The sequence below is a fragment of the Lepidochelys kempii genome, chromosome 1, assembly GCF_965140265.1.
Source record: "Lepidochelys kempii isolate rLepKem1 chromosome 1, rLepKem1.hap2, whole genome shotgun sequence".
Taxonomy (NCBI): Eukaryota; Metazoa; Chordata; order Testudines; family Cheloniidae; genus Lepidochelys; species Lepidochelys kempii.
Genome location: NC_133256.1, coordinates 308,617,635 through 308,639,841, shown reverse-complemented (window position 1 = coordinate 308,639,841; position 22,207 = coordinate 308,617,635). Strand labels below are relative to the sequence as shown.

The 22,207-nt window shown below is 39.3% G+C and overlaps 1 protein-coding gene across 23 annotated transcripts in view; it reads left to right on the top strand.

The window, feature by feature from the left end:
- CADPS2 (calcium dependent secretion activator 2) overlaps positions 1 to 22,207 on the top strand; it is a 585,486-nt gene that overhangs the window by 429,317 nt on the left and 133,962 nt on the right. For all 23 annotated transcript variants that reach the window (XM_073328224.1, XM_073328216.1, XM_073328226.1 and 20 more), the window contains 3 exons: positions 10,119 to 10,220; positions 18,007 to 18,070; positions 20,279 to 20,402. In XM_073328224.1, coding sequence (XP_073184325.1) covers positions 10,119 to 10,220; positions 18,007 to 18,070; positions 20,279 to 20,402 — 290 coding nt within the window. The remainder of the gene's footprint in view (positions 1 to 10,118; positions 10,221 to 18,006; positions 18,071 to 20,278; positions 20,403 to 22,207) is intronic.

The following is a 22,207-nucleotide window of genomic DNA, read 5'->3' as shown; positions in this document are numbered from 1 at the left end:
GCAGCCGCCACTCTCTGGCCACCCAGCTCTGAAGGCAGCGCCAGCACCTGCAGCAGCAGAGAAGTAAGTGTAGCAGTACCACAACCCCCTACAATAGCCTTGCAACCCTCCCCCTACCCCACACATACACACACAACTCCTTTTTGGGTCAGGACCCCTACAATTACAACACCATGAAATTTCCGACTTCAGTAGTTGAAATTATGAAATTTAATATTTTAAAAATCCTATGACCAGGAAATTGACCAAATGCAGCATGAATTTGGTAGGGACCTAGTTATGAGGTTATTCAGGATGATTTACCTCTAAGGTTGGTAGAGTTCTTCTAATCTGACCACCGATATGCAGTTGGGCTTACTCTGGTGAGTGTTGTGGGGGTTACCCTATAGCTCAAGAGAGCTATCATCAATCCTGTTTGTTGTATATTTCTCTTAGCCATCTGTATGGCTCTCTTCACCAGTCCATTCCATTGGGGCTGATGGGGAATGGAAGTAATATGCTTGAAAATTTACGCTCTCCAGAAGCTTGGGAAGTCAGAACTGGTGAATAGGTGGCCCATTGTCAGTAGCTGTTTGCAAGAATGTTGAAATGAGAAAAAATGTACTAGCTTTTCTATGATGTGATCTTGTGGGTCAAGGTGAGGTACAGAATTTCTACAAATTTAGAAAAATAGCCATTGACTGTTAGACAGATATGGTTTTTTTCTTCACAAGAAAATAGCTAGTGCTCTTCTTTTCTGAGGTCCATTGTGTAATGCTGGGAGCATGAGATATTCTTCACTTGTGTCCTTCGAGACTCTCATGATTCCCTCCTATGTTTTAGGTACTGCCCTATGCCCGGCCACCACTCCATCTTACCCAGTTTGTTTCTTCACTTGGGTAGCTGCAGGACTTGTACGGGGAGACTTTGGCAAACCAGTGAAGTGCCTGAAACCACTGTGGCTTATTGCTAAAAGCAGCCAAATCAGCAGGCTGTAAATTGGCCATTCAGCAGTCTCAGTTTAACCAAGTTGGGGGGCGGGGTTGAGTGCCACAGAGAGGGCAGCTTGACCCCCCGCGTCCTTCCTGATAAGAATTGTGTTGAAGTTGCTGATACAAGCATTTTAGAAGAGCAGGGTGTGCCCTAGGAATGTCTATTGGGGCCTCAAAGCTGAAAACTCTGGAAAAACCCACACCTGGTTCATCAATAATCAGAAGGAACCTCTCGCTTGGCCATTGAAACTGCTTACTTAACAAGTTTGCTTTAAGGGACATGTCATTCTATTACTCATATATAAATAAGGAGGAAAAGTTTGAGGTGGTGGGACTCTCTAGGACTGGACTCTCCCTCTGGATGCATCTTGTGTTCCCCACTGGCAGACGGGCTGCTGCTGTGTCACTTGAGAGCCACACTCAGCTTTGGTAATTATCAAGGGTTGGGGGTTGCTGACTAACCTGTTGCTGACGTGTGTATAAGTGCTTGAGACTAAGTAAAGTTTAGTTTTAAGTGAAAGCACTCTTGTGTTGTTCTGTTTGTGCCAGCCATCTATCGGTTGGACGGCCATTTCTCCCCGATTTATTTCCTGACACCACCTCACACAGAGTAAAAGTTACCAAGAGCTTTGGGTTGAAAGAACTCCAGGTAACAGACTGGCACCCTCTAGACCTTTCTGAATGCACACGTATGCTCCCCTTCTTTCAGTTTGATCTGCACTGGTTCTCCTTCTAGCAGTTCCTTTTCACAGAACGCATTCTGACTCCATTGTGTGGTTTATAAGGCCTGTCTCAATAGTTGTACTTTGGTCTAGAAAGCCATTTGTTGTGGTCTTGATTATAAAGGTGTCAAATACATGCTTGTAGTGTTCATAGTTAGTACAATCTTTGAATTGCCCAAGGTCACACAGTCTATGGTAGAGCAGGGAATTGAACCCTAATTTCCCAAGTCCCAGGCCAGCACCCAAATCACTGTTGCATCCTTTCTCTCTCTGATTATGTATTACCACCCATGATAAAGGCCAAATAAATGGCCTAATGAGCATTCAGATTATTCTACCATTCAACAACAACAACAATAGTGAAATGGGACAGGCTGGTGACTGAGTAATGGTGCTTTGAAAGACTATCCAGAAGATCTAGGTTGTGCTAGTTTCTCACTGTAAATGTTTTCCAGAGGCTGAGCCTTATGGAAAAGTGGAGACGCCTTTCTTCTGTCTTTCCTTTAACACAATGAATGGGTGATTATTTCATTTAAAAAACATTGACTCTTTATCACACCTATTCATTTAAAAAAAGGGGAAAAACAAGAGTCTCTTTGAGTTACAGAGAGAAAATATGTTGACTTCACCTATGGCATGAGGAAAAGCGTTATCCTATGATGTATTGTGCTGATGGTTTATAATGTGTCGAGATCTAAATCTGTCCTTACCAGGAAATTTACAGCTTAATATTTTTCAACACAATGAGCCAGGTCTGCTCCTAATAATTCTCAGAGAAATTGTCAGTGAAAAACATATTTACATGTAACAAGAAAACACTAAAACCAGATCTTGTATGTGTAATGTGGCATTTACTTTTTACACAATGAAATAACAGCTGCTAATACTTGATTATAATGAAGTCCTCTATACATTTTATAAGATGTCTTATGATTATTTTAGTTACCTATACCCTGCCTATATGTCAACATATGTCCTATGTAAAAAGTATTTTTTGCAACACATGCTTAGCCTTTGAACTGGAAGATGCTAATGAGTCGTATCTAAAATGTTCCCTTAAAAAGATCATGAAATTAACATGACCTATCTTCATAATCCATTCTATAGACCTCTAAAAATGGTCTTTTTCTTTTGCTTGTGAAAATAAAGGGTATGACCTGTAAGCAGATGTAGGAGCAGGCTGAGAAGCACATGCAACAGAAGGCTCTATTGTACAAATTTTCTTTTGTAAGGATGTTTAAAGTATAGTTAATATAAACACCAAAATGCTTGGTCTTCAAGTGCCTGCCGGTTAAAGGAGTGCTGAAATGCTGCACCCTAATTTGTTCTCTTCCTTCTGTGTGTTCTTCCTTATCTCACATGCCTACTTTTTGAGCATATAACGGCTTGCTTGTCTCAAACTCCTTTCACGTGTTCCTCAGATTCTGCTAGTCATTAATTAACAATGCTGAGCTTTGAAGGAAAATTCAGATATTAAAAGCTTGTTAAATGAATAACAGAATTCTCTTAATCAAAGCTGCAGACTTACTCTTTCTGTGACTTAAAGATAGGAAATTCATGTTTTTCACTTGCAGAATTGAAAACTGATCGGTTTTGTTTTGTTTTTTTTATTCTGAGCATCACTGTGCATGTTACATTTGAAAACAAGCATTCTTAGAAAGGGTTGAGGCTTTTTTTAGTGAATTTGTTTCTAACCAAAAATCTCAGGGGATGGGGGGGCGGGATTCTGAAATGTAATACACTATAAAAATCCACAGGTCAAATTAATGGCTCCATGTAAATATTATGCATTAATTTTTTTCTTGTCTTACAACTGTTATATTTTCTCTCTTTTGCTGGTACATTTTTGGCAGCACTGCTGTACCCATCTGCCCACATGGATTCAAATACAAATGTCAACTTGTGTATTCCTCCTTATCTCAATTTTTCTGTTTTCATCTATTTTGTTAAGGATAGAAAAGGTTCTATTTTTTTTAATATTTGGACATATGCAGGTCAGTAATATAAATTACTGTGCAGATGACCAGTATCACATAACACTTAAAAACAACTTCACCTGCGTTCAGTTGAAAACAAACATACATACACCCTATTATCACCTCTTTAGACAAAAGCCTGATTGAAGGTCAAGAGATTCACACTCTGTCAAACCAGCAGGAGAAGCTACTTCCAGAGTTGAGGGCCCTTCACCGAGAACATTCTGCCACCAGTCCTATGACATTTGTATCTAGGGACAGTAAGCTTAAGAGCCCCATTTGATCTCATATGCTGCAGCTATTCACAGGGGCCCCAGTCCTGCATTACACTCAGTGACTCCTGCAAATTACTTGGAGCATTTAACTCCTATTGACATAAGTATTTCACAGGAGGCTCTCCACACCTTACAGGATTGAGCCAAGTGAGAAATGATTGGGGTCAAGGAAATATCAGCACTCAAGGAAATCCCCAAAAGTACTGTGTGATCAATCACTTTTCTAAAGGCTGGGTAGAGTATGGGTAACAATTTGCAAGACTGTCAGAGTTTCTTTCTGCAAAAGAATGCTGGAATCTTCTTTTCTGCTAGCACATCATTGAACAGTCTCCCACTAGCAACAAAGCTGCTACCTCTCACTTGATTTTACTGACCATATGAACACAGGTCCAACTCACAGTAGGGTTTCAAACCTTTTGATATATCTAGAACCGGAGTGAGTGAAACTTGTTGAAAGATGAGCAGAGATGACATTTCATCTATACTCCCAGGAATTAATATATTCCAGCAGAAGCAGATGGGCCAGTCCGAATCCAACTGATCTGATCCTCAAAAATAAGTGGGAATTTTATGAGTGAGGGAAAGTATTATTTTTCAGTGATTCACCTAGCTGTACAGTACCAAAAGCATTTGTGGTGGATGAGATTTTGTGGTTGCTGTTTAGGAGGAAAGGAAAATCCAATTTGCCTCTTCGTGTAAGGGAAGAAGATGCTTAAGTGGTGGAAGGCCATAGGTGATCATCAGTAGAGTGGTCCACCAACTGTACAGTACTCTACTCTCATTTAGAGACTTCTGAAACTTACTTGGGTCCATCAGTTGCCATGGATGGACCAATGGAAGAGGTCCTAAACTGCAACCAGAAAAATGAACTGTGACTTGAAATTGAAAAATCAAGTCACCTGTATAACTTTTCCTTGGTTGGTAAGAGGGGGTCACAAATATTGCTATTAGTTCCAGAAGAGTGCTCAGGTGATTTATGGAACAGAAAAGCTTTAATTCTAATTGCCCTGTGCTACCAGGCCATATTAGCATGTTCCTGTGGGAGTGGACAACAAAATAACACTAAAACCATACATATAACTAGTTAAAAAATGTCAGTGCCATTTTGTTTTAATCTCGTTTTAACTTTGAAGCAAATGAAGAAAAAGATTTGGAGATGTAAAACAAGCATGTGTTTTGAAATCTGTTGTTTTTCTGTATTTTTAAGATAGAACTATCTTGGGGCCCAGTGGAATAGCCATTACTCTTGTGGGTGAGCAGTTACTTACAGGAGTAACAGAAACTGCACCTGAAAGTAAATGTTCACTAGTGTAAATCAGGTTATGCCTACCCTGCATTTAAACTCCTGCAGCTGGCCAGTGCCAGCTGACTCGGGTTCGCAGGGCTCGGGCTACGTCGCTGTTTAATTGCAGTGTAGACATTAGGGTTTGGGTTGCAGCCTCCCACCTCGCAGGGTCCTATAGCCTGGGCTCCAGTCTGATCCCGAATGTCTACACCACAACTAAACAGCCCCTTAGCCCGAGCCCCGCAAGCCTGAGTCAGCTAGCATGGGCCAGCTGCGGGTGTCTAATTGCAGTGTAGACATACCTTAAGGGGCTCGCTATTTGGCCCTCATTTGTATCTTTCTGGGACAATAACAGCTTTATATGCTATTCTGCCACAGTAATATTTAAGTGAAGCAAGAAAACCATGTTTCAAAGTTGGGGCTATTTTCGAAGAGCACATTTTGGAGATCTCAGTCATACCTTATTGTCTATTGTACACATTTTCTGACATCTTTTTGTGCTCTCCTTATTCTTCTTGCAGCACACTCAGTTCTGTCGAAACACTCACTGCAAATACATTTGGCAATTCTAAAAAATTTAGATATTGTCGGTGTAGTTCTGTGTGACAACAAACTCAGTGAAGTGACAGTTCCTTTGTATGTAGTGATTCTAGTCTTAGTGCAGGTTGACAGATGTGACATTCTCCTGGTTCACCTTTCTCACTTGTCATTATCTGCACCCCTGGCTCTTTCCTGTCACATATGTAACATGCCTCAGTGAGGTTTAATATGACAGAACTATTTACTTTATCACTCCAGAGCACAATCTCTCTTGACAATGAAATCAGACAGTGAAATTTACTCAAATTTGAGCACGTTCCATCTGTCAGGGGGCTGAGGCAAAGTGTCCGGGCATCCATCAAAAGAGAGAAGATAAGTTATTTGCTCTTTCACTTCAAATTTATATGATAGTATATTGATGTACATAGCTACACATACCTTCACCATATCAGATTTTTATTGCTGTCTTTGAAATAATTTAAAGAGTTCAGACATGTTTTCCTCCTTGACCTGACAGGTCACAAATATAAATGATTATGAGGGTAGGGAGTTGTTGCTTACAGCACATTATGTCATGACCAGGTAACAATCTATCACTTCTAGATTTAACGTTGGTTGAGAAAGTTAAGATCTGAGTTTCGCCAGTTGACCTTTCATTACTTTATTTGGTGGTTAGTTAAAATAATTAATAAATTTAAGTACTGACGTGTCTTTTTAAACATGCTGCACAGAGAAAAGTCATGAGTTTTATATGGCAGATGTATAATATTGGAAATGTTTACTTCAGGTTTCTGGAACTCTTCTGTATTACCTTTCATGCAATATTTTTAATGATATACATTTTAAGATCCTGATTCCGTAAAACATTCTTATTCAGGACAAGACTTGAGCATATGCTTAAATTTGCTGAGTGCTTGTATAGGATTGTATAGGATTAAAGCGTGTGCTTGTATAGGATTGGACTTAAACATTTACTTAAATATGTTCCAGAATGAAGACCAATATTCCTTGGGCCACATCACAATCTTCTTGTTCATTAGAATTTATTGAGAAACCAAATACATCAGATAACAATTTGACATTATAGTAATTGAATGTCTGTTTCTCTCTTTATTTGTTGTTTTTCTGACGTACTGTCTTTTGATGTTCACAAGCTGAAAATAGACTATTTAAATAGTAGATAACATTTTATTCACAAATCATGTGTAGTCTGTTTCCTTGCTAATTGCCAATCTCTTTAAATTTGTATTGTTTTAGAGCATATTGTTGCAAACCTTACTCCTGTGAGCAGTCATGCATAGTTCTATTAAAATCAAGCTCATTGACTCAGTAGGGTTACTTGCAGGAGTAGTAACATATTAAGTATTGGGCCCTTAATTTTTACCTTTTGTGCCTGATTTGGTTAAAAAATAAAAACAGCTTCCTTAGCATGAAAGCCTTGCTGAGGCATTTAAATCAAATATAATTTTTCAAAATTTATTCACAGCTTGTTTAGAAATACTATTTCAGTATTTTGATATACATGTCTGTCTGCATATAAAAAATAAATACATTGGAATGGATGCAACATTTTTAAAACTGAGATATACTTTATAGAAAACAAAGTATTGAGATATTTACAGTCTGAGCAAAATAGGAAATAATTATGAATATGATTTGTTAAAAAATAAATTACAGCCAACATGCCACATTTGTAGTGGTATCTCTGCACAGAAAATCCATTCCTTTCTCAATATGCTGTGGACTGACCATTTGAATTCATGGCCTAACTTCTTTTTATTAACAATAACAAGCCACAAGTATACTGGAGCTTAAATTAATTGCCAGTATTCTAAATGTCATCAGTTCTAATCATCTTGTTAATTCAATGCCCAGTATTATTTTAATTGTATCAGTTTTCCTTTTGACACTTTTTCATGAAGTAAATATAATATTTTATAAACACGCAGGCCTGCTCATTATAAAACATAATGGTGTCTACTGTCAGTGAGAGACGTAGAAAAATGATTATGCAGGTAAACTTTTTTTAATTGCTATGTACTTGCATTTAATATTCAGTATAGCTAATGTATTAATTATATTTCTATGGTGTAAAAGGAAGGTATATTATAATTTGTGTGTACACACCCTCACACAGAATATAACCACTTCTTCAGTTTTATCATTTCTATGTAGTTAGGATCGCTCATATATTCAAACTATGTCTCCAATCACTTATTTTGTCTTTGCATTTTTGAAGTGATGTTATTAGATAGCTGAGTTGCAAACTTAGGTGATTGTATATCCTTAGTTCCATTATGTGCCTGAATCAAAAAGGATTTATGTTACAGTGTATGTAAATAGCTGGGAAAACGTACACAGAAAATTGTACTGGAAAGATCAGACATTTTGAGTTCTGGACAAGACATCTAAGGTGACATTCACCTTGGTGTGGGTACAAGGCCCTCTGAATCACTCAAGTTTCATAGACAGGGTTTCGTGGGAGAGGAGGTACTGATTGAAAGATCACACCTGTGGCTCTGTGGAGCCTTGCATGCTGGAGAGGGGAACTCTTTGGTGGGTCATAGAGGGGTGGCTAGCTGGTAAACAAATAGAAATGAGAACAGGGTGGGGTGAGGATTGTTTGTTTTTGGGTTTTCCACCTTTTCTGAACTCAGAAGTGGCTTTTGAATGGATTTTGTTCAAACTTTCTAATAACTGGTTTGAAACAAATCATGAAATATTTCAAATAGAAGAGAGAATTTATCACAAAGTCATTAGTATATGAAAACGTAATTATAATGGAAGTTCTGATGTAACCTTGCCTACAGCAAGAGCTATTAGGGACTCACTAAAAAGAAAAGCTAGTAGAGACCAAAAATGCAAGGATATTCCTTAGTATTTTTGTTTATTGGAAATTTACTTGAGAATGTTGATCCCTGTATAAATTTGTTCACACCCAGGTTAAGTCTCTTAAGGAATCCAGTAATAATTATGCTTCCTCTGGTATATGAATGCTCTTTTCTTAAGGTGTGTATTCCTTCAACAATTCATAATAGACAAAATTTTACCATTGTGCAGAAAGCCAGCATAAGGTCTATACATTGCTTAAATTCCACTTAAGCCCTCCTGTGGGAACTTAAACAGTGCATAGATCTTGTACTGGCTCTCTGTACAGAGATGAATTTCACCCAGGCTATCAGCTATCAAAGCAAGACCTTTAGAGATGCAGTTGAACTAATGGTTTATTTTTATATCCGGTATTTGCCTGTATTTAAGAAGGGGTTTGTGTTACTTGGTAGGTGTTTTAAAATAAATGTATTAGAGTAATATTATTTTAACATAGCTTCCCCTTTTGCAAGTGCAAATTTGCACTTGTGGTTTAGCACCCATAAAATGGAATTATGGGTACGAGTCAGAGGCTCTGCACTTTGAAGTACTTGTTTTTCACCTGTAAAAAGGACTTAAAACATTCAAATATCAAGATTTGCACTGGCAGTTTAGTTGCAGGTGCAGATTTTGCAGGTCACTCACAGAAAGGGCACTTTTTAAAGGTTAATTATTAATTACTGAAAGTTGAATGAGGAAAAAAAATAGTTTGTTTTGAGAAAGGACCTCATTTGTTGCAGTCTCTTTTGCTGTATACCTGATCTTCCTCCAATGTTCTCATGCCTGCTCTGTCTTGTTCACTTGCTGCTTCTTGTCCATGTTGAGGGAGTTTCATGTGGTAGGTCTGACCCTAATTGGTGCTCATTCCCTCAGGAAGCTAGAGACGGGAAACTTTTTCATGGTGAGATGCTTTTCTGCATTGTCAGCCGCACAATGCCTCAGGGTGGGTACCTCCAAGGATCAGAGATTTGGATTTCAGAAGACTGGGCCTCAGTTTTGTACAGGAGTGCTCAGTTGAGTGCAAGGACAGGACCTAGCTGGGAAATGGATCAGAAAGACTGCCTGTGCTACCTTCTATTGGGTAAGCATGGGCGTTATTGGGAGGGGTCTTTATGATAGGGAAGCTGGAATGAAAGACTACAGGGAAATGGGAGCCGGATAAATAGTTAAGAATTTGAATTTCTAAGCTCTAGTCTAATTGATTTCTCAATATAAGTTTCAGCCTAGTTCTTTAACTATATACATACATTGCTTTGAAATAAACTCAGTAATAATGGAAAGGGGGCAAAGGCCAGGGAGAACTCTGGGTGTATGAATGGGATAAATGACAATGCGTACATTGAAGGATGTTGTTCAAACAAAACCCACTGTTAATTGATTAAAACATACCAAGACAGAAGACAGATTTAGTTTCTATGATTATGATTAACATGTGGAAGAAAATGTTGAACAAAAGATTAAATAACTATATCATATTACAGGCCTGATGGAATTGGAACAGTCTCAGTTGAAGAGAAAGAAAGGTTTGAGGAGACTAAAAACCGACTTTCTTCCCTTTTAGAAAACCAGATAAGCCACTTCAGGTGAGTGTATAATTCATTCAGTGCATATGAAGCTTCACTCAAAACGGTTTTGACATGGTGGTGTTCATTGTTGTGACTATGAATAAGACATAGCAAAGATAAAAGTTGTTATTTGAGGAAAAATTCAAGTCATAGTAAATATAACATAATACATTTATATTGGATGTCTTTCAAAAAGATACCATTTAATTTAATCACACGTTATTGGCCTGTAGTGTTCACTTATATAGCAGAGGAGACTAATTCCTTCCAATGTGGGAATCACTGGGTGAAATTCTATGGCTTCTGACCTCCTGCATAACAGACTAGATGACCATAGCAGTGCTTTTGGCCTTAAAACCTATGACTATAATTCTAGCTCATGATTAGCTGAAAAACTTCAAATGAAGATGAGTGAGTAAGCCGTACTGAAGTCTAGAATAGTGTTAATCAGTATGATCCATATGCAAACTGAGTGTCCTGATTAATTGCAGCTGAGTTAAGTTCAATTTTTTTTTAACCTTTGAGCTAATCAGATCCCATATGCAATATCTATTTCCTGACTGAACCCATCAGAGGTAAATATTTTTCTGGGTATCTAATCTGTCTTTACTAAACTTTATATTTTTTATGCATTTCCCCCCCATATCAGGCAATGTCTCTGCTCCCTAGTCCTCAATGAAGAGTTTGTCCATGCTGAGTTTCAAATTTTAGCCGTTTTTGTTGTTGCCCAGTTCAAAAACTTGATTTAGAATTAAATCACAAAGGAAAGAGTATTTTTTCTTCAAGTGATCATCTACAAGGATTCCAGTCTTGATCCACATGCACCCCATGCACACAAAATCAGATTCTTTTGGCCAGCAGTGTCCATTGAAGCTGCATCTGAGCCCTAGATGTCCTTGTGCCCCCGCCAGAACCTAGGGCACAAAGGATAGACCAGGCCCAACCAAGCCTTAGTTCCTTTTTGCCATTCATGGCAGCAAAACAGAATCCCTGAAGTATCCCACCAGCTTCTCTGCACACTGTGCTAGCTAGTGTTAGTTATTTGTTAGTCTTGGTGCTTTTGGCAACACACAAATGCACAAAATAAAGAAAGAAATTTTATTTTTTTAGTCAAGTTCTGGATTTAGGCTAGAACACTCCCTGTACAGGTGTTCTAGTAGAATGTCAGAAGAGAAATCTCTGGGGTTTAAAACCTGCCCCTCATGTGAAGCTTCAATGCCACTTAATGATGGGCACTCTAGGTGCCCATTTTGTTTAGGAGAGGGACATGTTCCTGAATGATGTACCACATGTTACCCCTCCTTTGGGTGGACTTAGAAAGCCAGAGAAGCCTGCCTGAAATTGTTCCTCCTGTAGTGCCCTATGCAAACTCCTCAGACACCAAAAGGAAGGACACAGCTGAACCTCACTCCTCAGGTTGGTCCATCTCCATGGGTGCCCTGGTGAAACCAGATTCCACCCTGAACTCCCAGGCTCTGTAGACCAACAGGCCCCAATCATCACCCATCATTCCAGCTTCGATTACCTCTAAGGAGGTAGGAAGGAGCACTGCTCTAGAATTGAGCCAAGGCAGAAGACTCATAAGTCTTACTTATCTCACGCTCAACAGCCAAGGGGCAGCCAATAGCCTGAGAAGGGTCCCTCTGGCACCAGCTGTTAAGAGAGCACTGGTGGTACCCACTGAAACTGTGTACCACGTCTCTCTTGGTATTGAGCCTTCAGTATCTGGCATTTCTGCACAAGCAATCTCAGAAAAGTGTTCCTCAGTGCCCAGCTCATCAATAACTAGTGTGTTGTTACCCAGGGCATATACAGTACTGAGTGATTTATTTGTGAGCCTGGTACTGGACTCTCATCTTCTATGAGGTTGGGGGTGGTGATAACTAAGTGACCAGCTATTGAGTTTGTCAGTCGAGCAAGTAAAGGTGGAATCTCCAATATTGACTTCATCCTCTATCAGCTGAGGGAGCACAGCAGAGCCAGGGCACCTGTGACAGGACAGCCCCTCCCTTGGAAGAGGTATATTTTTAATCCCCTTGTGGGCATAGTAGGAACTCCTCTCCTACACACCCACCTTCCCCTCCTCATGTAGCACAACAGAACTCAGGAAGAGACTACTCTAAGGAGGGATCTGTAAGGGACAGCAGAAAATGACCTACGGTTCCCCCATGTGTCTGCCATACTCATATGAGCCCTGGCCCTATTGGACATCCTGGGGACTGCAGCCATATTCAGTCATCATCGGCTCCTTCTAGGCTTAGATTCCCCTCCCCTAAAAGGCAATATAGACCAACAGAGCCAGGTCAACGAGTGCAGCCTCAGATCCTGAAAAGATAGGAAGAGGGAGGCAATGAGGATGAGCATCTACAAGGAGAAGAATAATTTGTCCGTGCTGCGATCTCCTCATTCTCTCCCAACAAGGCAACAAATCTCTCAGTGTCTTCAAGACAACTTCATCAAGTATATGGCAGAGATTCTAGATATACCTCTGGAAGTGGTGCAGCAAAAACTTCTCAAACTCCTGCTCATCTTGCATTTTTCTATGCCTATAAATGAGGCACTGTTGAAACCTGTAAAAGACTTGTGGTGTATACGAGCATCCATTTTGGCCACATCAAAATGAGCTGACAGAGATATCAAATCCCTTCCAAGGGATTTGACTATTTTTATTCCCGCACAGTTCCAGGGTCTTCTGGTAGCTGCATTCCAAGAGATGCTGACACAAAAGAGTCCTTCCAATTCTATATCTAGGGAGAGAAACCCCAAGAAACTGGACCTGTTTGGATGCAAAGTCTGTTCATTATCAGTCTCCAGATGCATGTGGCTAATTTCCAAGTTCTTCTGACAAATGCAATTATATGAATTGGTACAACCTGTCTCATTTAGTGGGCATGCTATCTCAAGAGCATGAACTGGAGATAAACACCATCATATCCAAGGGACAGCTTATTGCCCACATGTCCTGACACGGCCAACACAGCAGAACATACTATGACTATATCAGTGACTGTGAGAATTTCTTTTTGGATCCAGTCTTCAGAGATTCCTAGGTTGATCCAAACAACAACTGAGGAATTGCCCTTTGAGAGCAACAAACTTTTTAATTCAAAGGCAGATGAGGCCATCCATCCTTTAAAGGACACTAGGGCAACTCTGTGTTCTCTGGGCCTCTGTGTTCCCACCCCAAGAAGGAAGCAAACAAGACCACCGGCCTCCTTTGGGCATAATTCTTCTCCCCACTGTTATCACCAGCTCCAAAGGACCTCAGCGCTGCCGAGAAGGAAGCAAAGGTTCCACTGATGATGAACCTCCACCTCTTCTTCCGCTGTCTCAGAATCTGGGTTTTACATCAAGCAGCCGGTATGATTCCATTGTCAAGATCCTGACAGTAATGCTCAAAGATCTCTTCCCTTCTACTTCCCCTTGCCTTCCTTTGGCAGCTTCCTCTTTTAGTTTAATTAATTTTGGACTCAGAACTTCTTAGACCAGTAGGTCCTGGAAATTGTAAACAAAGGCTACTCTATCCAATTCTTTGTACTCCTTACCCAACCCTTTTCAGGGACTCTTCTCACAACATACTGCCTTTTACAATATGAAGCAGTAGAAGAACTGGCCTTAGAGTTCTGAGACAGGGATATTTATTTTCATTACTTTTTCATCCCAAAGAAGAAAGGGATTTGGTGTTCCATTCTTGCTCTTCAGCATTTCAATAAATTCATCTGCCATTTTAAATTTAGGATAGTGATGCTAGCCTCCATAATTCCCTTATTAGAATCTGAAGACTGGGTCATAGGTATCTTGCAGGTCAAGAGCTATTTCCACATATCCATTCATCTGGCCCACAGGAAATAGCTCAGATTCCTAGTAGGAACCAGTGCAAGGTGCAAGCCCTTTGGTCTTTCCACAGCACTGAGGTTATTCACCAAATACTTGGCAGTCATGGCAGCTCATCTAAGCAGACAAGGAATCCAGGTCAACCCATCCCTCAATAATTATCTGATCTGAGTAATCTTAAATTCTTAACATTGCTGGACACTAAAAATCATGGTCTTGATAAAGGCAGTGTATTTATGGCTTATTACAACAACCTATAACCCTACATCCTATGATTGCAGAACTGTTAACAGGTCAGTTCACTTTGAATAGTCTTTTAGAATATGTGTTAACTACTTACACTGAACAATCTGTTCCACCTTGCATTTAGCTGTGACATCTGGCTTGTCATCATTGCAGGCTAAATCAGCACCACTGCGATTGATGCAGCAACGTCGATTTAGCAGGTGTGGTGAAGACTCAATAAGGTGATGGAGAGTATTCTGCCGTCGACTTCAGTATTCCACCTCAGTGAGAGGCGGAAGCTATGTCGACGGGATAGCGTCTTAACTAACATAACTTAGATCGACTTACCTCGTTAGTATAGACAAGGCCTCTGAGTACCTTTCCTAGACCTGAAGAAGAGCTCTGTGTAGCTTGAAAGCTCGTCTCTCTCACCAACAGAATTTGGTCCAATAAAAGATATTACCTCACCCACCTTGTCTGAGCTGAGTAAGATCACCTGAGTGGGTAATGAATTTCTTTGAAATAACCTTAAAGCTCTTTGCTACTCTGAGCATCAAACTTAACCTCAAAGGGCCCTGTCTTTTTACATTGACAGGACAAACTCATTCAGGAACACACCAAGAGTATGTCTACACGAGAGACCTTACAGTGGCAGAGCAGTACGGATGCAGCTGCACTGCTGTGAGATAGCTCGTGTTGCCTCTCTATGCCAATAGGAGAGAGCTCTCCCATTGACATAATTAAACTACCTCCAATGAGTGGCAGTAGCTATGTCAGCGGGAGAAACTCTCCTGCTTACATAGCGCTATGCACACTGCCAGTTATGCTGGTGAAACTTATGTTGCTCAGGGGTGTGTTTTTTCATGGCACAAGACTGTAGCATTTGTAGAGAGGGTTATCATAGAATAGAATATCAGGGTTGGAAGGGACCTCAGGAGGTTATCTAGTCCAGCCCGCTGCTCAAAGCAGGACCAATCCCCAACTAAATCATCCCAGCCAGGGCTTTGTCAAGCCTGACCTTAAAAACTTCTAAGGAAGGAGATTCCACCACCTCCCTAGGTAACGCATTCCAGTGTTTCACCACCTCCTAGTGAAAAAGTTTTTCCTAATATCCAACCTAAACCTCCCCCACTGCAACTTGAGACCATTACTCCTTGTTCTGTCATCAGCTACCACTGAGAACAGTCTAGATCCATCCTCTTTGGAACCCCTTTCAGGTAGTTGAAAGCAGTTATCAAATCCCCCCTCATTCTTCTCTTCCGCAGACTAAACAATCCCAGTTCCCTCAGCCTCTCCTCATAAGTCATGTGTTCCAGTCCTCTAATCATTTATAGGTCAGGAAAGGCCAGGTCTACACTAGCACTTGTCAGTAAAACTTCTGTTGCTCTCCTGTCAGCATAACGCAGCTACACAAGCTGTACCAACACAGCTGTACTGCTGTTCGCTCATAAGCATAGACATAGCCTAAGAGATTATCTGTGTAGGTCTCCAACTGTGTAAGGACATGTTATGAGTTAGCCAGGTTAGATCCACCTAGACACATTAGAGCTTGTTCCACTGCTGCCTATTTGAAAAATGTCCATGTTCCTGAAATCTACAGAGCAGCTACAAGGAACTTGTTCTGTACACTGACAAGCCACTATTCTCTGATAGAGGGTTTCAGACCAGATGCCTGCTTTGGAAGGGCTGTCCTGCAAGAAGTTTAAGTAGGACTCCCACTACTCATCCCCAAGCAAACAGACAATTATTTGTTAGTCACTAAGAGTGGAATCCAAGTGGGCAAGCACTCAAAGAAGAAAAACAGTTACTTACCCTACAGTAACTTTAGTTCTTTGACATACGTTGTCCGCATGGATTCCACAACCCACCCTTCTTCTCCTCTACAATAGAGTTCTACTTCTCTGGGACTGGGAATTGGCAAAGGAAATGAGGGACGGTTGGGCCTGCTCTGCCCTTTATGCCCACAGGTGGAAGAACAAGAGGACAGCTAGGGATCAAGTGCAGCCCCAACGAACACTGTTGGCCAACATAATCTGATCTCATTTACACGGGATGCAGGCCTACCAAGAGTGGAATCCATGTGGAGAACGTATCTCAAAGAACCACAGTTACTGTAAGTAACCGTTCTTCTTTTTCCATTATCCCATAATTTAAAAATAGCTGAAATATATCTCTTCAAACTCTCCTAAAAAGTTCACCTTTTGGCAAAGCATGGAAAAATGTAGCTGATTAAGTGAGTATTTTGGAAAAGTATGACTGCATGAAAATAGGTGGTTGTAATGGAAACTGTTTTGTAGCCTTAATTCTCGTGACTACTACAATACAGAACTGTAATTATTAATTAGAGCTCTCTATAGTTAGATCGTTCTCAGCATTGACTCAGGACTACGTGCATTTTAGCAGTGTTACGTTATTTACATATCATATGAAGGAAGCAACACTTTAGAACGTACCCAGTGGGATCTCTTGATTTGAAATGCTAAATGTAATCCAGGGATCAATAACATGTACTCATAAACTACGTCACCTACAGGTTAACAGGAGTAAACAATAGAAGAGACAATACATGGATTATGCAAATACTCTGAGAAGGTTTAAGAAGGAGGAGGCAAATACAACAGCCAAATGTGTATTTTATTTAAAGGTGGATTAAGGCTAAGGATTAAATCTGTTTTGCTAATTTGTTAATACCCCCAAGAGTTGCTAGCACAACAATAAGAAATAAGCAGAATGAAGAAGATAGTGTACTGGCACTATGTCTGCTGAAAAGATTTGTCTGACCTCATTTTCAGGGTTTTATTATGGGTTGGCCAAAGTGATTACTAAAATTCATTGGTCTGAATCCTTTTATTACTGGTAAAATGATGTTAGAAAATAAAGCAACCATTCTCATTATAATAATAATAATAATAATATTAAAAGAAATGTAGTTTCATGCAAATAATCTCAACAAAGTAGAAAATCCCTTTTTTGATTGGGGATATCCCAGCAAAATACAGGTTTCATAGATCGGATTAGGAAAGGGTATGATGTTCTGAGCTCTACAGACTTGAAGGAGTGGCAGGGGTATTTTTCAATCAGTTGAATTTATGGAATCTTTTCTTTTTTAATTAGTTAAGCACCAAAAGTGTTGTGGTGCTGTATGAGACGTAAGAGGTTTGTGTCCTGGGGATCTTCCAATTAAAGCCAATATAAAATGCATTCATATGTAATATAGTTATAACAAAAGAGGAAATATTAGAGGAAATTTGCACCCGTTTTAGCATTAATATTTTAAAAAGTGTAGATATCAGAGATTTTCTTCTGATTGCTAAACTGATATTAAAGCAGGATAGAACAGGTAAAATGCTACTTTACAGTGTCTTACTGCAATGTCTGCTAAAGTCATAAATGAAATCCCTTCTCAACACCATGGACACCTCTGACACCAAACTCAGAATATTTTTGTAAATACCATTCATAGTTTAATCACCATGACAGGTGCTTTTTTATCTTTTGGACTTTCAGAATCTTGGAGCTGAGGAAGAGGGGTTCAGATTTCATTTAATGTTATCCTATGTATTGGATTAATGAAAAGATTTAAAGGTGTCTTCTGTCAATATACAGTATACATGTACCTTGCACTAATGTAAATTAAGGGAATGATGTATGCACATTACATGTAAAATAAAATTCTTAATTTAGAAATTACACTCTTGGTAATGCGTCCTGTGTTTTGTTGTTTGTTTTTTGTTTTGTTTTTAAGATACTGTTTCCCTTTTGGACGTCCTGAAGGAGCTTTAAAAGCCACACTTTCATTACTTGAAAGGGTATGTTTTTTTAATGTTTTAATCCTGTTAGAGTACTTAATTTGTGTGTCCTATTATAAGTGTAACAGTGAGGACACCTGCACTTCTGTTTAGATACTGTTCTACTTGTTTCATTAATGCACTGCAACATTTTTCAACAATGACAGATAGTAGTCCAATCTAGAACATATTTACAGGAACTTCCCTGAAGTCATTGCAGTGATTCCCTATTTCTTTATAAATTGATGGCTATTGAGCACAACCTCTCAAATGAATCCTGGCCATGTGCCACCTGAGGCATATTGCACATATGCTTAACTTAACTTAAAAAAACCTCCATAAAATTGAAATAAACTCCCAGTAAGAGCAAAATTGAAGTCAATTTAAGAAGAAAAGGCAAAGGGCTAAAGTCAACCAAATTGGCATGGAGAGATGGAAATAAACTCTGGACCTACAAATCCCCTGCACTGGGCCATAAGAAAGACAAGCATTGTTAACAGCATCTATCCTGTCTTGGGAAAGAGGGGCTTTAAATTTTAGAAATGACTCCTTAGGAGTATATATATTTTATTTATATTTTAAGCTACTAAAAGCCAACATACCTGTATAGATTGAGTGACGTTGAAGTCACTGGCAAAGCTTCCATTGTCTGTCCACGCCAGAAGAGACAGAAGGCCATGGATGTGGTTTAACTAGGCCACAGTTTTATACACTTATAATATCTGGAAGTACCCTGCAATAAATTGTACAGAGCAGAGGTTGGCTCCCTGCTGATCCAGACATAGTAGCCCCAACCCCCCTTCATCAGCTTCGTTAAAGGGGGTCAAGAAAAGGAAGGGGGTCGCTCCCTAGTGGTGAGATGTAGGAGACCCAAAACCGCCATTACTCGGTTCCCATAAGGGATGTTTTCCTGCAAATCTTTTTCCAGTCCATTTCATCCAATAACTGTATCCCATTTATACCAAGTACCTGCACTGGTCATCCACCACAAGTTGTATGAATTTAAGTTGCGATAGTATAACCTAACCCCCTTACCCTACCCCACCTGTTCCCAGACCAGCAATGGGGAATGCAAAAAAACCCAAGCCTCTCTGGCAATGAGCGAAAAATTCCTTTCCAACCTTCTCAGGAAAAGGGGCAACTACCACAATAGTCACAGCAGCTCAGTACGGAACCCTGGTTCCGTATTGCCAACTATTGCCAACTTCAAGGGAAGTGGGGAGAGAGAAGGGGCTTCCAGCCCGATCTGGGTAAAGAGGGTCTCTCCATGGCTGCCTGGGCTATAAATACCCCCACCCCTCTTCTGATCAGCAGGAAGGGCAATGCAGTGACCTTGTCCTGACATGGCCCCATCTGCTTTCTACCCTTCCTGTCTGTCCCTGTAAACCTTCCCCCTTCTTCCCATCTGCTGTCAGAGAGCCCTTAAAGGGACAATGCTCCTTTTCTTCCAGCTAGTCAGACAAAGACCCACTCTCATAAAGGTTGCAGTGGGTATTTCATCCTCAGCCATTTTACTTGGTTACTACATTTTAAATGCCTTTAATTTTTTTTAAAAAGTATCGCGCTTTTTTTGAAAGGCTGTGTATGATCTAGCCTTCTGGTGCTCCAAAAATTCAATGAAAGTCTGGTACTTGTGCTGCCTAAAATAGCTAATCCTTTTTCACAAATTAGACCTGCTTAATTTTAATAAGCATATGCAGGAGGAAAACGAGTCAGTAATGGCAAGTCTTGATGCTGTGCTCTTCCAATATTTTTTTTATTTTTTTCATCTGTCAGTGAGTGCTATGCTCATGAAATTGCTGGATGCATTTCACTGGCAAAGGCTTAGCAAAGCACAGATAGGTGCTCCGCAAATTTTGCTCCTCGCGTCTCTAGCTGTGTACCTTAATCTAACCTTCAACACTTCTGGTATTCCAGTCTTGGTTCTCACTAGAACAGAAACTGACAATCATGCTGAATGGTGCCACGCTGTAGAGGTGGTCTTTTAGTGTGCATAAATAAGAACAAGAATGAAACCATCAAATTAATGCAACATAAATCAGGGTTTGAACTCAAATCTTCAGAGGCAAATAGCTAGTTTATTAACCAACTGTGCCATCTACTGAAATGCCTCTTCGATTTCTGCATTTATTAGCAAATCTAAAATAGCCATTGGTGTACATTCAGATTTTTCTCTTGGGCTTTAGGTAATGTGTGTAACCAGTGTGTGTATGTTTGTCTCTGGGAAAGGTTTTAATGAAAGATATTGCCACTCCCATACCAGCAGAAGAGGTGAAGAAAGTGGTTAGAAAATGTCTGGAGAAAGCTGCCTTGATCAATTACACGCGACTTACAGACTATGCCAAAATAGAAGGTTAGTACAGTGATCTACTGCCAAAGTGGCTGTAAAAGCCAGCAATGCCTATTAACTGAATATTCTGTGAGCAGCCTTTTCCCTTTCCTGAACAAATCTGTACCACAGCAAGGGGAAATGTCTCATTAAAATCTCAGCTGGTGAACTGTAGAGCTTTTTCCTATTCATTGCTTTAATATGCCTCCTGGGACCCTGCTTGAATGAAAGATCCAGACTTCATGTTTAAGTTATCCTTTGTTCTTATTTGATTTTCTTTAAGCCTAAAAGTGTGTTCATGGCTTCTTTTTAATTTCTCTTCGTATTCCTAATAATTAAATTATTGGCAGTACGTTCTTGCCATATCAGCAATAACAGTGCCCTGAAACTTGGAAACCAAGGTGATAGAGGCCTTATAAATACCATAGCCAAGCAGGCAAAGAGATAGCAGAGTAATTTTGTTTGTTGTTGTGATGTCTTATCATTGTCAGTCAGAGATGGAAAACTTACTGGTTTTAATATAGTGAGATGTAACAGTAAATTGTTGAAATATCAATTATCTTTAGATTATTTATAAAATGCAATAACAGAAGTAAGTATTATTTCTCATGATGATCTGCACTTTTTCTTTATTTACAATTTGTGTACATTTGGGGTAATGAGATTCCTCAGAATTGTTGCTAGTCATGGAGTAGTTTATGATGTGCAATGTTATTGTTCAACCTAAGGCTTGTATTACAGTAAGTCATAACATTGGGAAAAGTTTATGAAGCCATAAATGCAATAAAATTATTTTCAGAAAGCATAAGATAACAGTGTACCAGTCATCCATTGTATACTGGTACATAGTTAACTTTAGGATTAGGAAAAAGGTATGAAGGTCATTTTTAAAAAACATAGACAGTAGATGAGTTAGTTCAGCAGAAGAAAGACTATGACATGTGCTTAAGAGTTACATGTTATTACTAAACATTAAAATCTGTTTTAGTATAATTTTTAATAACATTCTAGAATTAAATACAGTAATGATATCAAAACCAAGTGAAATGAAAGGAGGCCAATGTTTGTAGAAGTATTATAATTTTTTTTTATTAATTCCAGCTCTGGTCAAACTCCCTGACAAACATGAGTTAACCAATCTCATGAGTGATTAACCAAAAAAGAGGGGAAAAAAGCGATCTCATCACTATAGCAACCAATATTATATAACAGCAGTAACAACGTGAAGCGACCTTAGTAACCAGTTTATCATAATTAATTATGATATCACGTTGTGTTAAAGCAAGAAGGATGAATATTAGTTTTTTTTTAAATGAGAGAGCCAAGATACCGCTTCTCCCTTAGCTTTGATAGTATGCATACTCATAATGGGGGACTTCTGCTGTTCAATAATCTTGAGCTTTTAGCAGAACTGTAAGAATAATAGGTATAAAAATTTAAAAAATAAATTAGACATCACTAAAGCCTGTGAAAGACTTAGAAACTTACTGATTTTAAGCTGGATGTAGAAACAGTTTATTTACAATAAAAAAAAACAGCATTGCACATATGTTCTCAATTTTATTCTGGAAAAGTGTGGGAATGCAATTCTCCTAAAGACCACATTCTGCACTTTAAACCACGCATATAATTCCCACTAAAGTAAACAGGAATTCCATGTGAGCAGAAATTTGGCCCACTATATATTTTGACTAAAGTGAATTTATTCGTGGTTTAGTAAGCCACTTCCCCATCTGATGCATAATTAGCTTGCTGTAAGTGCAAGGAATATAATGGAAAGCCCCAGCTACAGAAATCCATTTTTTAAATTTTTTATATATATATATATA